At 33.8% G+C, this 15,039-nt stretch overlaps 1 protein-coding gene across 1 annotated transcript in view; it reads left to right on the plus strand.

Moving 5' to 3' along the window:
• Positions 1–15,039, plus strand: part of LOC128996499 (thrombospondin type-1 domain-containing protein 4-like) — a 110,331-nt gene that overhangs the window by 21,579 nt on the left and 73,713 nt on the right. Inside the window, exon 2 of the mRNA XM_054421873.1 lies at positions 13,737–13,828. Coding sequence (XP_054277848.1) covers positions 13,757–13,828 — 72 coding nt within the window. The 5' untranslated portion in view covers positions 13,737–13,756. The remainder of the gene's footprint in view (positions 1–13,736; positions 13,829–15,039) is intronic.

Here is a 15,039-nt window from a genome sequence, read left to right on the forward strand (position 1 = left end):
TTTTTAAAGGTTAGTTTTTTTTTTATATCGGTAGGCTAAAAAAATCATAAGCCTATGATTTTACTATAGATACTGGATTTAGATTCTTAGGGGTTGGATACAACATTATAAAACATCTTTGACGTTCATAAAAATATCTCAAGCAGAAGATTTATAATTCAGTTTGGTACAAAAGTAACCAACAAATACAATGTACAAAGTTACAAAAGTACATAAAAATTGGTGCATTGTGGATTTGAGGTGTTATCTTGCTGTATTTCAGAAGGAAATAGTTTACTTCTTTTATTTTGTCCCATTATAATAAGATCCAGATTTCGTCGTCTCGTTTAAGTGGCCAAGTCAACACTTTGGTCACGGTATTATATTGTCTGTGATTTGGTGTTGTTTAATTTAGTTTACGCTGTAAGTATTTTAATATACTGTAGCAATTACCACAATTAAGCACTGATCGACTATTAGATTGAGTCTGATAGTTTACGCAGTATATAACTGTACAATGAAACACAGTAGTTTCCTGATATCCATTGACCATATACCTGATCTAGCTTGGTATAACTTTAAGTATAAAACTGTATAAGCAGAAAACTCAAACAAGTACTATGAGCAGTAATTATTTGTTCCAAATTTAAGTGTATTTATAATCTTCACGACATTGTAATTGCATCTGAATCATTGTACCCTCACCTATTTTTATTGTAAACTTTATGTACACTTTGAGAACAAATTAGATTGTGTCACCTAAAAACCCTAAATATAGCAGCTAAAACCTCAGTAGGCTTATATTACACAATCATTGAGGCCTGACAACGAATTATTACAGTCAATAATGAAAGCGTATATTTTTCACCTTCTTTACTTCCCAAGTAGTTTTCCTCCTCCAATAATTATTAAATGTTTGTACATATTTATACTCATACTACCAGTACAAACAAGATCTCAGGAATACTTTACTCTTTAGAGCACTCACTGAAACTTCACAAGACGTCAGGTCCCACAAAACTGAAATCAAAACCCAAAGCCAACTAGTTTCGCTACAGTTCTGGTCACCACACTCATTACGATAAACTTATACATCAATCGTGTGGATATTGCTCAATTCTTCAGACAGCTGTGTAAATCCTGACTTATTTATTGGGAAGGTTACAGCGGAGGAGGATACAGATGTTACGAAACTGCCTAAAGGCGTTCGAACATTTTACGACTACTTTTGGAGTAGTTTGATAAGAAACGGCTCACAATGATGCCGAGGCACTATGATCGTAAGACCATTCGATTGATAAGATTGTTGTTTATTGTTAAGAGTGTTGTAGGACGAAGAAGTGACTCTAAACTGCATTGCTTAAAAACTCCGGTGTTCGGACATGCAATTATCAATTCTTGTTTATTGTCTATTATTTTTAGTTTCGGACGCCGCCTAGGTGCGTATAGGATGAGTGTATAATGGTGTGAGGTGATCTGTGTGGCTTTGTTACTGACTGAGATTAACTGGTTTATCAGTCAGGATCATTAAGCCCTGATCAGGGACATCTGGGTCCAGTTTCGAACTATTAAAAAGCTACTGACTTTTTTCAGGATCAAACTGGCAACCTTTTGATTGTTAGACGAGCATTTTAACCACCCAGCTAGTCAAAATAACTTCAACTCTATTTTAACAGAGTATGTATACTGCCGCTTGTTCTGCATCCAAAGAGCAAACCCTAGTTTTTGAGACAGACAGTTTAAAAACTTTCCGTGGTCATCAACGTACTCAAGCGTCACCTGACATACCTGTAAAACAATAACCTAAAGGTACTTCATACTTCACAATACGATGAAAATTCTACTCAGTACTACTACAGCAGTATAGAAAGCCTATGTTAAAGATAACAAAGAAACGAGCATTTAGAGTGAACACACTGAGTCAGAATTGTGTTATTTCCGTTTGCATACGTAGAGATATAAAACAAAGTTGAATAAAACGTACTACATATCTTTTACGAGTGTGCGATTCTTAATAACAATAACGGCGCACATAACGGGTTGGAATGATGATATTACGTACAGTATGTTCCACATGTTTGTCAGATAACTGACCACATTAAAGCTACCACACTCTGTCTGACCTCAATGTAATCTGTGTGTGCTTCAATGCAGTAATCCTTCTGTCAGAATTATATTAAAAATATGATCATTAAAAATGTATTACTAGAAAAATGTGTATGTTTTACTGTGAAAATATGCCAGTAAAGGCAGTTCTCTATACGAATATAATCAAATACTTAACCGAATTGTTTTGTAACTACTTCCCAACATTATGTATATCTTTGAATAAATTTACTCTAACCGTATGAAGTCCTATTCCAGTGAAAAGTATAGGAAAAGTAGTAATCCTCGATGTATAACTATATCGATTGTAGCAATGCTCTGTTATAAAAATAAAGGCGGCTTTGACCACGGAGGAGAAATAATATCATTGTCTTACCTGTGCTTTGGTATTCCAGTAAACCTGGATCTCCCAGCGATTCTCGGAGCTGCAAATGGCGTGTTACGATAAACATAACCATTTCTATAAAATATCTGATTGGTTCGCGATACAACGGAGCCTCTCCCATATTCAAATTTCTCGTTAGACCTGAGATACCGCCTACGCGCCGCTGCGCGTACGAGAGTCAGCTTAATCCGCAATCTCCCACACGTTATGATTGGTCTAGCCATTCCTGGATACACACACACGTTTAAAAATACCCGCGGCAAACACAACACACACGTACACAACTGTCTGTTAGTGTCAACTATGAGGTTAAACTTGAAATTTGTTTTAGGTGTGGGAGGAGAGGATTTTAGAATGTGCTCACCTCAATATGCAGCCATTTGTCATTTGGCTAACAATTGATGTTATCTAACGTAATGTTGTCGTTGAAGTTCTTACTTTAATACTTTTCAATGAAATGGCGACCATACAAAGTAGGTATTTTAAGCCAAGTATGAATAGAGATGAGTGTAGGATTCCCTTATAGAAAACGAAAAAACGCAAAATGCGTGAAGGTTAGTACAGTTTTTGCGAATTTCATTTTAGCCTAATGTCACGTTTTGGTATTCTTATATTTAGATAGGACAAGTATTTATCTCTATGAATCATAATAATTTAACAATCAAGACATATACATAAATTAAAGATAATCTAAGTATAGTACAAAAAGTAGTTTAGTGTTGGTGAGTGGTAATAATTTTAGCGTGGTGTACCATGAAACCAAGACAGCGATGTCGTGGGTTCGATTCCCGTCGGGGCTAGTAAAAATTGATAAGTAAATTTCATTCTTGTTTCGTACCAGCTTGTCAATTACGTTTCTTGCACGGCAGGCAGGGTCTAGGTGACGAGAAAATGTGAGGTTAAAATTAGTTGAATTCTAATGTCTAATGTGTAGTTTTCTAAATGTTGCTTTGAATACTAGAAGTTAACTTTACATTATTGCTCTGCTATGCCCAGTTTTTACACAATAGAACTTACTTCGTGTTTCACATGGAGCCTATAAAGCGGTCTACCATTAAAACTCGAGTTTTACTTTTTGTGTTGCTGGTTTACAATACCAATTAGTTGGTAAAAAATGATGACATATGTACAAAAATTAATGTCTAAAGCAAAACATTTTGTTTTTGTATCGTTGAAACGGGTACAGCGACAGAAATCACCACCTCGCAATGCTGTGGTCTAAAATCATTGTGTATAAAATTCTAACAAAATTTAGATGCTAAATTTAAAATATTGATTTACTAAATGAAACCAATTACAACTTTGCTGTGGTGTATTAAAACATTTACACGGTTTCAACATTCTCCAAATTTACAAAAACCATAAAAACGTCCAACATTATTTAGAGTGTTAAGTTCAAGGTTCTCGTAGTTTTGGATTTACTATGGAAAACTATGAATGATTTCGCTGGATTCCAAAATATGAATAATCTTTGTATTTATTTTGTTCAATATAAATCAGAAGGGATTACCGTATCAGGTTCGTAGGTGGATTTGCGGCGTTTTTTGTGTTGTGGATATAACTCAACATGACACTAATGCCTGGAAGCTTTAGGCTGTTGCAATATAAACAGGTGAAATGTCTGTTTATCTTGAGTTTATTTTAGAAATTCCCTTACACAGCCCCTTTATTAGTCTTATATCAGTACGTTAAAATCTAAGATTTTTCGATTCTTCCCTACTGTGCGATGGTTTTGCGAAAGAACAAACTGACGCCTCATGTATTACTAAAAATAAATATTTTATCAATAAGATATAATAAATAAAAATCTAACTGAAAAGTAATATTTTTATAACGTAAAATTAAATAGGTATCAAGAACATTGTAAACATAATAAATAAAAACTTGAACGACTTGCACCTTTTTTATTTACGAGGAAGAAATCATGTACAGTATACTGTGTTTTTCGTTTATTTATAAGTCATTTTATTAGGAAATGTTTTCAAAACATTACTCTAGTCCCTTATCTGACTAATGATTAAATATTCACGATATATCACATATTCCGCCATGGTCTACCATGTTCTGTGTTGTGCGTCTTAGTTGCACTTCGTCGTGTTAAATACTGTAGAAACATAGAAATCTTGTCGAAAAATAGTAATCATACGAACCAGCGTCATTGGAAAGTTGTCTCCAAATGGAAGTACGATGGATTTTCCTTGTTCGGTCTTTAAGTCCTTTTGAAAGAAACAGTGCTGCTATCTGCACAATCCATATTATTTTCAAAGGCATTGATATTTTCGGCATGTTTAAAAGAAACATCATATTTTTTCGATAAGTTCTTGGTCAATTGATCAAGGACAGCTAGATCCAGTTTTGAACCATGAAACCCCCTTTCCACTTTTATATTTTAAATTTTAAATTCTTTTATCAGGATCCGACGCACGATCTTCTGATTTACAGGCTAGTACAACAACCACTGACCTAGCTAGCTATATTTAATTACATTCAATTCCCAAATATACCTCATAACAAAGTCGGCAAACACAACATCAAAACATGTTCTTCCTCTTGCGGAACAATACGTCCACTATACGACGTATTAGCATACTGGAGGTTTGGCGATAGCGCACCACCACCCATCCTATTAACATTTGGACCGTGGAATCAATTTTTCACTAGATGAATCACGCCGCTGATACAACAGAGGTCTTTGTACCTCAGTGTTGGTGTGCGTGTGTGCGTGTGTGGGTGTTCACCAAGCCGAGATAGATGCGTGTGGTCGGTAAAACAATACGTATCTATGTCAGTAGCTTGCCGTGAGTTCCACTGTTTACTTTTGGATGCTACTTTCATCAATGGACATTATGAGGATTGAACGTGTCTTAAACAGTGAATAAATTGTACCGGCAGGGATGCAATGATGGGCAATGTGGCCTTGGACTATTAGTAGTAATTAAACTTACAAAGAAATATAGTGCACACAAAATAGCAATTTTATAAAAATAGACATGTTTCTCAATTTCGCTGTTTCAGCAAATGGTTTAAATATAAAATAGTGTTTATTCAACCACTTTCTATTAAATTGATTAATTTTATGCTGCATATTATTTTTCTTATCGTGGTGAAATAAAATGTAACCCCCCACTTTTCGTTATATTGGAAGAAACAATGCTCGTGGATAAACAACTTGCCTTTATCTTTATAATCTTTTAAGACACATTGAGTACTTTATAACAGTTAAATCTGCTCTCAAGTTGTCGGCCAATCAAAAGTTTTAGTGATTCATAGTCTCTTTGATAAGTCAGAATGGCAAATCGATAAAAAAGCACAACATTATTTGAAGGAACAAAGTAAAACCAATAGTCAAAGGTAAAACCCAAAAGTTTCGCTGTTTTCTTTGCCCACAACTTACGTTACAGCATAACTGCCCAAGCTTTATAGTGATCACCTCTACAAATTGAATTTTACAAATTATAACAAATTATATTAAATTTATATTTATAGCAAATTATTTATCGTTGAAATTAAAATTTTGCCCTGTCCGTTGTCAAGGCAAGTATGAAATAAATCTTACAGGTTGTTTCTTTATTGCAAATGTATCACTTCATATTATAACTTTTTAACCTCTTGATAAAAGAAAATGTTCTTATCAAGCCATGAAAATCGCGTTAATAAATAAGGTAAATAATTGTTCTAAACTCATAACTTATTAATGAAATTATAAACACTTTTCTGGCAATGTTAGGTGTCGAAAAGTGGCCTGAAATGTTGCCAAGACTTTAGGCTTCCTCTCACTGTATATAAATATATTTAAATAAGTTATTAATATGACGTAAAACTGTTGCGATCTAAATATAAAGGGGTTAAACTTAGCAACTAATATACCCTATGAGTTATTGGTTGGATAGAGGATGTTAAATATCTATGAGGATATTTAAGTATATTTTTAAATATTAAAACTGAAGTAGAGACCTAATTATTCTAAAACTAACTGTACAACTAAACTTATGAAATGAAAACATAAACATTCATTGTTAATAGGGTATTTTTGTACGGATCCAAAATTGTAAATTCCGCTGTTGTGTGGAACTTATTTTTAAAGATTTTTGTAAAAGATTATTTACAATTGCCAAATTTATGCTTATAAACCAAGTAAAGTTTCCAAGTGGGGTATTAAGGCCTACTCCTATTTTGTGTGTTCAGATAAACACTGTAATGCTAGCAAAAAGGTTTTTTTATTTATGGATTTATGGTTAAAAAATTCCGAGGAATGTAAAAAAATCTCACACTTATAAAATAAAATATAGTTACTATGCTAAGTTATGAAAATATTTTATTAATTTTAAAAAATATTTAGGGGCTGCAAAAAGTTGTTACCCTAGACGTGCTTATAGTAAACACTATAAAATAGTAGCAAAATTAAAACACGTCCTTAGTTTGTAAACACAGCAAACAGAACAAGCTGCCACTTATAGTATGCTTAACTAAAATTTCACTGAACGAACTTTACCAGCAAATTTGCACAACTCAGCCTTGGCAATGGAAATAAGTTTCGGTTAACACACAGAGCGGGAGCGGCGTTGGCCGGCGGATGTTTGGGACCGAGGAATTCCCAACATTGACGTACGAGGTAGCTTTAATAGACTCCAGATCATGACCAACTTTAGCACTGCGCGTTTGGCGGGAAAAGATTCAAAAATAACACGCAAAGGTGTTATTTGCGCGGGTACTCGATTGTGATTGTGATGGAACTGGGGGAGGTTTAAGACTCTAAATTTGCACTTGTATCTATTTAAAACATAGGCTACTTCCCAATACTTATAGATGTAGTTAAGTCTGGGTAGATGATTAGTTATGTGTGAGCCTTTAAAACAAAACCGATTCTGGACTTAAATGTCATTTTTATAATTATGCTAAATAAATAAATTAAAAAATAACAAATGTTCAAAGTTTGATATCAACAAGATGAAGGGGTTGTAAAGTTTATTATTGCATTACTTACAATGATGTAAGTAATACCCATACTTCGAAAATACATGTTAAGTATTAGTTTTTCTACTGTGGGGTAAAATTAATTGTACGTTATACAATTACTCGAATTTGACGATCTTTAATTCAATGCTATAGCAAAATATCAATTTTCTTTGGTACTCATAGATCTGGTTGGTCATTGGGTTAGGAAACTCGACGATGTTTCCGATGTCGTGGGATTACTTCTTGATCCGTTCAATGTAAATTTAGGCCTACCCCTAATAAATCGTAGCGTCCCTATTTTTGCTTGATACGTACCAAACACACATAAGCCTGATGTATACCTATGTATATTGTAAGAGGTTTCCAACCTCTTAAAATTAAAAACAATGTACTGCAACTTTGAAAGTCAACTACGAAACATTAATAGTCTATAAAGTCTGATATGATTCTATCATTTTCGTAAAAACGTAACGATAATTCAATAACACGTTAATACAGTAAATCTAATAACGGCAAACCACCTGATTACAATTTCATTATTGTTACATGTAAATGTAATGCAATCTAACAAATTCACTCGAATACTAATCGCGATAATGCGATTGACAGTGACACATCGTATTCACCAGTCACCGTTTACCACAGTGTAATTTGATCGCAGACAACTGATTAAATGTTAATTTACCGTTAATCACGTCGGATCGCTTCCGTCGGATAGTTAACGGCGTAATTGACATAGATTGTATCGACTGATCAACATAAATACGTGATTCATCAAATGCCACTAGTGTTAGTGTGTTGACAACATTTAATTTGTTTCAGAACGATGCTGTTTAGGAAACAAGTACTGGAAGTACTGGCGACTAAATCAGATATGAGTTTAATTATTTCAGTTTTATACTCATATTTAAGACGATTTTTTTAAGATTTTTGTACAACATTTCCCCTTTCACCTTTAAATAATAAAATATATTAGAGGTAAAAGTTATTACGTTTGTGTTTCAAAATACTGTATGTTTCCGTTTAAATTAATTGGGTATTAATCGTTTTGGCTGTGGACTCAAAATGGTTCTCGAATATAGTAAAATATATCCTTGTCCGAACCCCTATATTTTTCATTGTTCACTTTTGGGTTCCGAACCACAAGGTTATAATATTATATATAGCTAAATTATAATTTGTGATCGGTGGGATTCGAACCCAGGCTTTGGGTACAGAAGTGCCGCTCTCTAACAAGACCAGTGGAACCCTTTATCGAAATTAAATCGAATAAGCAGTGAGAGTAACTGAACACCTTTTCTAGTTGATTAACAGCACAATATATGTTTCAGTTATGAAAGACTCGAAAAAGCCTGACGGTTCAACAAACGCCAGAAGTGGCAGGCATCAATCAGTGGTATCCGTGTGCTATGCAGCCCGGCGGCGCTGCGTGAATTATTGTTGTTTTGTGGTTCTGACTGTGGAATTAGAACGTCAAGTGGAGTTATAAATATCCGTTTATATTATACAAGTTACAAAGCCCATCCACTAATCCACACGGGTGTCTTAATGGCTCGTTTCGTCCAACTAATGCCATAAATTTTAAACTTTTCTAATGTTAATTTCTGTTTGATTTCTAGGGTTTGGACATAATTTGGTTGTGCAATGGATTGGAAGTGTTGATAATAGTTAATCTCTGTACACTTTTTTAGATAATAATTTAAATAAATGTATTCTCATAACTCTATAATAGATTCGTATAGTTTGAGAGAATATTTGCATACAGATGAATTGTAGAGAAAATAAATTTAAAATTTGAAATAGTTTTCAGATAAAGTTAGGAATTAAACATTTCCAAGAATCTTGGGAATTTGTTGTTTAAATTTATGCCGAAGCCCCCTGAAAACATTGGTGTAGCACTCCAACATGCATTAAAATCCAAGCACAAAAAATTAACATTTTATTTTGTAGCAAATACAATCTTTACAGGGAAACAAACCACAAGAAACTATAAATAGGGACTCAATTCAAAACAAACTAAAAAGAAACTGGTATGATTAGTAATAAAAGTATGTATTTTATTTAGACATTTTATATGTAATAGTTCGAATACGGTAACAGATTAATTATTGCTCCCCTTCATTTGTAAAATTGCTTTTGAAATTTTCAGCGGGTAAATTTGAGCTCCCGATGACATCTGTCATTGCCAGCTAACACGCTAGCTAACTGTTGTACCTTTCCATACAACTTAAAACAGAAATAACCTTACAAAACAATTAAATTGAAACTACAAATAAGGTCTATAACAGGTCGAATGTTACATCAACACCGTGTGAAACATTCAGCGCTCGGTTTCAAATCCGTAGATTCTAGTTTAGCCCGTGATGTACAACCGTTTATACAATCCAAAGTGTGTTTAAAGAGCTAGGAATTCTCTGCATTGTACCACTGTGCTTGACGTATGGACTTTAAATAGACTCCAGATGTCTTAAACTTCCATCCACTCTAAATCGAGGTTTATTTCTGAACACTTGATGATCGATTCAACTTGCAGAATGTTGCACTTGACCTTGAGTTTGGCACAAATGCAGCATCTTGATACTGATTCTTGTTTATGCATTTTGCTCTTGGTTGCTGTTTTTGATACATCAATTCAGGGCCACTTCAACTTGCTAGGATTTTCCTTAGTATTTTCGGCTAGAAATAATTCTAGGTGTAATTAAAGGGTTGTGTTATCTATAAAGTCTAGAAAAGTATACAACTAAGATTCCGTCATTTATAAAGTCAATCAGACATTTACTGTTAAACAAATAATAAATCAATCACCTTGTTTTAAGCCGTTATTCTTTCTTAACACTATTAGCTTATACAGTGTGGTAGAAAAGTCCCGGAACGGTTAACTATTTTAAAATATAATGCAGATAGAGCTACAATACTTGGTACAAAGTTACAGCGCATAAAACTCTATTTTTACACATATTCAGTGATCCAATAACGACGGCCCACAAGGAGTCGGAAGAAAATCTTAAATGGAAGCATAGGTCAATATGCACATCAAATTAAAGGTCTTTTTTAGTAGAATACAATGTCGCAAACGGCACTTCAAAAGATTGATCCTGCGCAAAATGACAGTTGTTCAAAGATTCATTTAATTTACATTGCTATTATACGCTTACTCCTCAGCCGGGGCACAGCCCTAGGAATCGGAAGAAAATTGTTAACTTAAGCATAGGTCGATATGCACATCAAATTAAAAGTCTTCACTAGTAGACTACGATGCCGTAAATTCAAGCTCAAAAGAATGCCTGAGTAAAAAATGACAGTCGTTCAAAGATTCAAAATGGCGGATTCAAGAAATCTTTGAACATCTGCCATTTTGCGCAGGATCAACCTTTTGAAGTACGGTTTGCGGCATTGTATTCTACTAAAAATACCTTTCATTTGATGTGCATATTGCCCTATGCTTCCATTTAAGATTTTCTTCCGACTCCTGGTGGGCCGTCCCCCTGAAGAGTTATTGGATCACTGAATATGTGTTAAAATAGAGTTTTATGCCCTGTAACTTTGTACCAAGTATTGCAGCTCTATCTGCATTATATTTTGAAATATTTAACCGTTCCGGGACTTTTCTACCACACTGTATATAAATTGTGTGTATCCTGGGGGCAACATATATAACAATAATAAGGAAATTAATTACATTGAGGAAACTGTTACTCATTGGCGATGCGATGCATCTACGAAATTGATCAATATTTTATTTCGGTACCGTAAGACTTAACTTTTGCTGAACAATGTTAAATGTATGATACAATTCAGCTCTGGCGAGGTAAAGGGTTAAATTAAATCATCAAGACAGTCAAGTAGCTTATAAATGTAGAATAATGACTGCCATAACTTCAATTTCAGCTGTTCGCTAAAATGAGGTCGGGTCCCTTGTGTATCTTCCACATTTCTTAGCCTGAATCAAATATTATCCATTTGAAATTTACTTATATTTAATTGTAAATGCTGGAAAATGTTTTATTCCCATTACAAGCACAATTAATTATACATAATGAGAAGTTCATACTTTGTTCGTCGATTTTTTAATATAATTATTCATAACTACGGAATGAAACATGTCAACCTAATCTTAAGATTCAAAATAATTCCTGAAATAGTGATGATAATATTTTGAAAAAAAAGAATGTTGAAAAACCAATAAAAATTAAACTGTTTAAGGATGTAAATATAGGGACACTCTATAGAAGACATTTGATGAGCATAATAATACTTTGTAGAATGTAAAAACATATATTTTCATCGAAGTGATGGTCAGGTTTGTAGAATTGTTTTACATTAGATAAATGTAACTAAAAATGTTAAGTAAAATAAAAAATATATTTAACCACTTCATATAGTTTGGATTATTAATTACTACTTTTTACTAGTTTTACAACGTTCATAAATTTGTTTTACGCCATACTACACTGTTTTAACGAACTTCCCACGCAAGTATTTAGTCCAGAAAACAGCTGTTTGCCGCCAGCTTAATCAAATGGGGTTTCATTGCGTACTACTGTTATGCAATGAGTTTTACCGGACACCAATCAGCTGATTATACTGTATTTGGGTGGCAATGAGTGGTTGTAGACAAAAACATAACCTCGCTTAGAGGTTATGACTAGTGATTTTTAGTCCTTTAGTTGGTGGTAATGTATAAGGATTTGTAGAGATTTAGTTGTATGGCGTAAACTATCGTACGTAACTCGTCCAAAATGTATTTACCGGACTAGTAACGTAATATACTATTATCGTCACTCATGTACACTTATATCTGAGAATTAAGAATATGTCAATTACATGTTTAAACCTTGGTAGCCAGGAAATAGGACTCGCCTTCGTCTACTGAACCATTGTGTCATTTGATGGCCCGTTCTCTAAAAGTTTCTTAACCACCACTGTAAGCTAATACCAAAGCTAATACCATAAGCTTTACACGGAACCAATCTATACTTGAATAGCTACAGAATAAAATAAATCTCTCACTCTGTTAAAACTCTACAAAACGCTTCATCGCTCCTAGCTCTTCTAAAGAGTTTCATTCATGCAGAACAGAATACCCTTTTATAGGTCAGATCCCACGGGATTGGCTGTGAAACAAAACATCTCCAATCCGTGTATAAAACACAATTAGCAGTTTACGGAACCCAGTTACCGACCGTGGCTGGATTAGATTTGCCGCGCGTAATCCAATACAGATCTCTTTGGGTTTAACCTCATAATTCTGTTCATTCCCGTCTTTCCTGTCAGGATTTGTCTCGGTCAAATCAATGGGTAACATCATTTAATACGACTTATTATAAATATTAATGCTTGAGAGAGTTTGTTATTTGTCGTACATATTTTGGTAGAAAGAGTTCTCCAGTTTGTTGTAGAGAAATGTCCTTTGGTTTCGAAAGCGTAACGCAAAGTTGTACATATTTTTATAAATTTATGAAATAATTAATGTTCGTGATTATTTATTAGGTGGGGGAGGGAGGGGTTGAAAATATAATGGTATACAGCAATTTAAATTATAATCGTTATCTATTATAATCTTTATATTGTCGAGCGACTTCCTTATATTTTTTTTAAAAATGCACTTAGTATTATGAAAAGTAGGCAATATGGTAAACAAAGCTCATAATGGCTCAGTAGATAAAAAATTTCAACAATCTTAAGTATTAACATTAGAAAGTCAACGGTGTTCATAGTTTAAAGAATCGTGGTTAAATATATTAAACTTCAAATTAATAAAAACGTTGCAGAATTTTGTTAAAAGTGCAATGTTGGACAGTTCGAAAAACAAAACGTGCATCATAAGTTTGTTCTATACATCGATGGTTTGTTCTCCGTTATCGAGTTTTTTGTTTGTTTTTTTTTGCCAGTAAAAAGGGTTTGAAACATTTGTGAAGTCCAGTAAAAACGTGGGTTTTGTGTTGTTTTCATGCTGTTGACTCCATGGTTAAATTTATTTTACACTTTAATTGACTGTTAGGCTATTAACTTGTAATCGCGCCAGCTGTTTGATTGCATATACAATCTGTATGACCAAACGTACACTTTGTGGGTTTTTATGTCCACCTTCACATCCTAGGACGTAGGTTCTAGCCAGGTTAAACACATTAATGTAGGCTAGTCCTAGACATCGATGTATCATACATCGAGTATTATACATCTATCGTCCTAGAGGGTATCGCATTATCACATAGATAAAATCCATTGGTGATTGGCGGGATTTGAACCCGGGACCTCAAGCAAGTCAATTCCCCTTCAGTTCCCTAATTTAACTTCATGTTTGTTGCAGGGGTTCCAAGATGCAGTGTGATGACATCATCAGACGTTAGTGACGTCACCATCATGTGCTACCCAGCTCTCTGTCTGGTTCTGCTCTTATTGGTATGTAAATTTCACGTGCTCACTTTGTAATTTAAGAACTTTATCAATTCATATTGAAGTCCAAAATAAAGTCATCCATTTAAAAACTAAATGAAATGTAAAATGTTCCATAAAAGTAGTGTAGTATAATTAATTTAGCTTTGAATAACTATCTAGATGGTTTGCTTTATCTAGATAGATCTGAGCTTTGTCGACCAACAAACAAACAAGATGTTTAAGGTTTTCAAAGTTGTTTGTGTAATATATCTACTTTCCTGCTTTATGTATTATTACTGGATTTTAAAAGACATTTTACAATATGTCATTGGCAGCTCTTAAACGCATTGGTTCTATGTACCCCATTTAAATTGCACATTTACAATGAATTTTTGATTGTTTTCTCATTTCATACAGTCGTATAACATAACGCAAGGACTTATTTTATAACATAGGTTATATTTACACCCTGTTTCAACTAAAATACTTTATTTTAACTTATAATAGCATTTGGCATATAACTAAGCCATTACAACATTTTAATTAAAATATTGTGAATATTATTGTCACGGTTACTAAACGAAAGGCGAGTCTGAGGTGGGATTTATGAATAATTCAACCAGCCAGGTGAACTATGACCTCCCACTAATCTTCAGATGCATCCAATGAGATGAGAAGTGCATATCGGAATCACACAGATTCTTGCATTATTCATCGTCAATATTTCACTTACCAATAATGTTCCAGATATTGCCTTCGGGTGAATCAATTCTATACGCAATCCATGCGTAGGATGTAATAATGTAACCGTATACAATTTAAATAGAGTTGTTCACAATTGTAAAGCTCGCAGTTCTAAGGTGGGATTTATGAATAATTCAACCAGCCAGGTGAACTATGACCTCCCACTAATCTTCAGGTGCATCCAATGAGATGAGAAGTGCATATCGGAATCACACAGATTCTTGCATTATTCATCGTCGATATTTCACTTACCAATAATGTTTCAGATATTGCCTTTTGGCGAATCAATTCTATACGCAATCCATGCGTAGGATAAAATAATGTAACTGCATACAATAATACAATTTAATTAGTTATTTATACTAACTGGTTTATTTTTTTGCGTGTAAACTTGTATTCAGTTGTGTAAAATAGAACTTAAACATTAATTGATCAGTGGAAAAGTTATTGAAAACAAAATTCAGGATATAACGCAATTACAAATGTATTCT

The sequence above is a fragment of the Macrosteles quadrilineatus genome, unplaced genomic scaffold, assembly GCF_028750875.1.
Source record: "Macrosteles quadrilineatus isolate MER2022 unplaced genomic scaffold, UCM_ALF_1.0 Scaffold_6__1_contigs__length_79288215, whole genome shotgun sequence".
Taxonomy (NCBI): Eukaryota; Metazoa; Arthropoda; class Insecta; order Hemiptera; family Cicadellidae; genus Macrosteles; species Macrosteles quadrilineatus.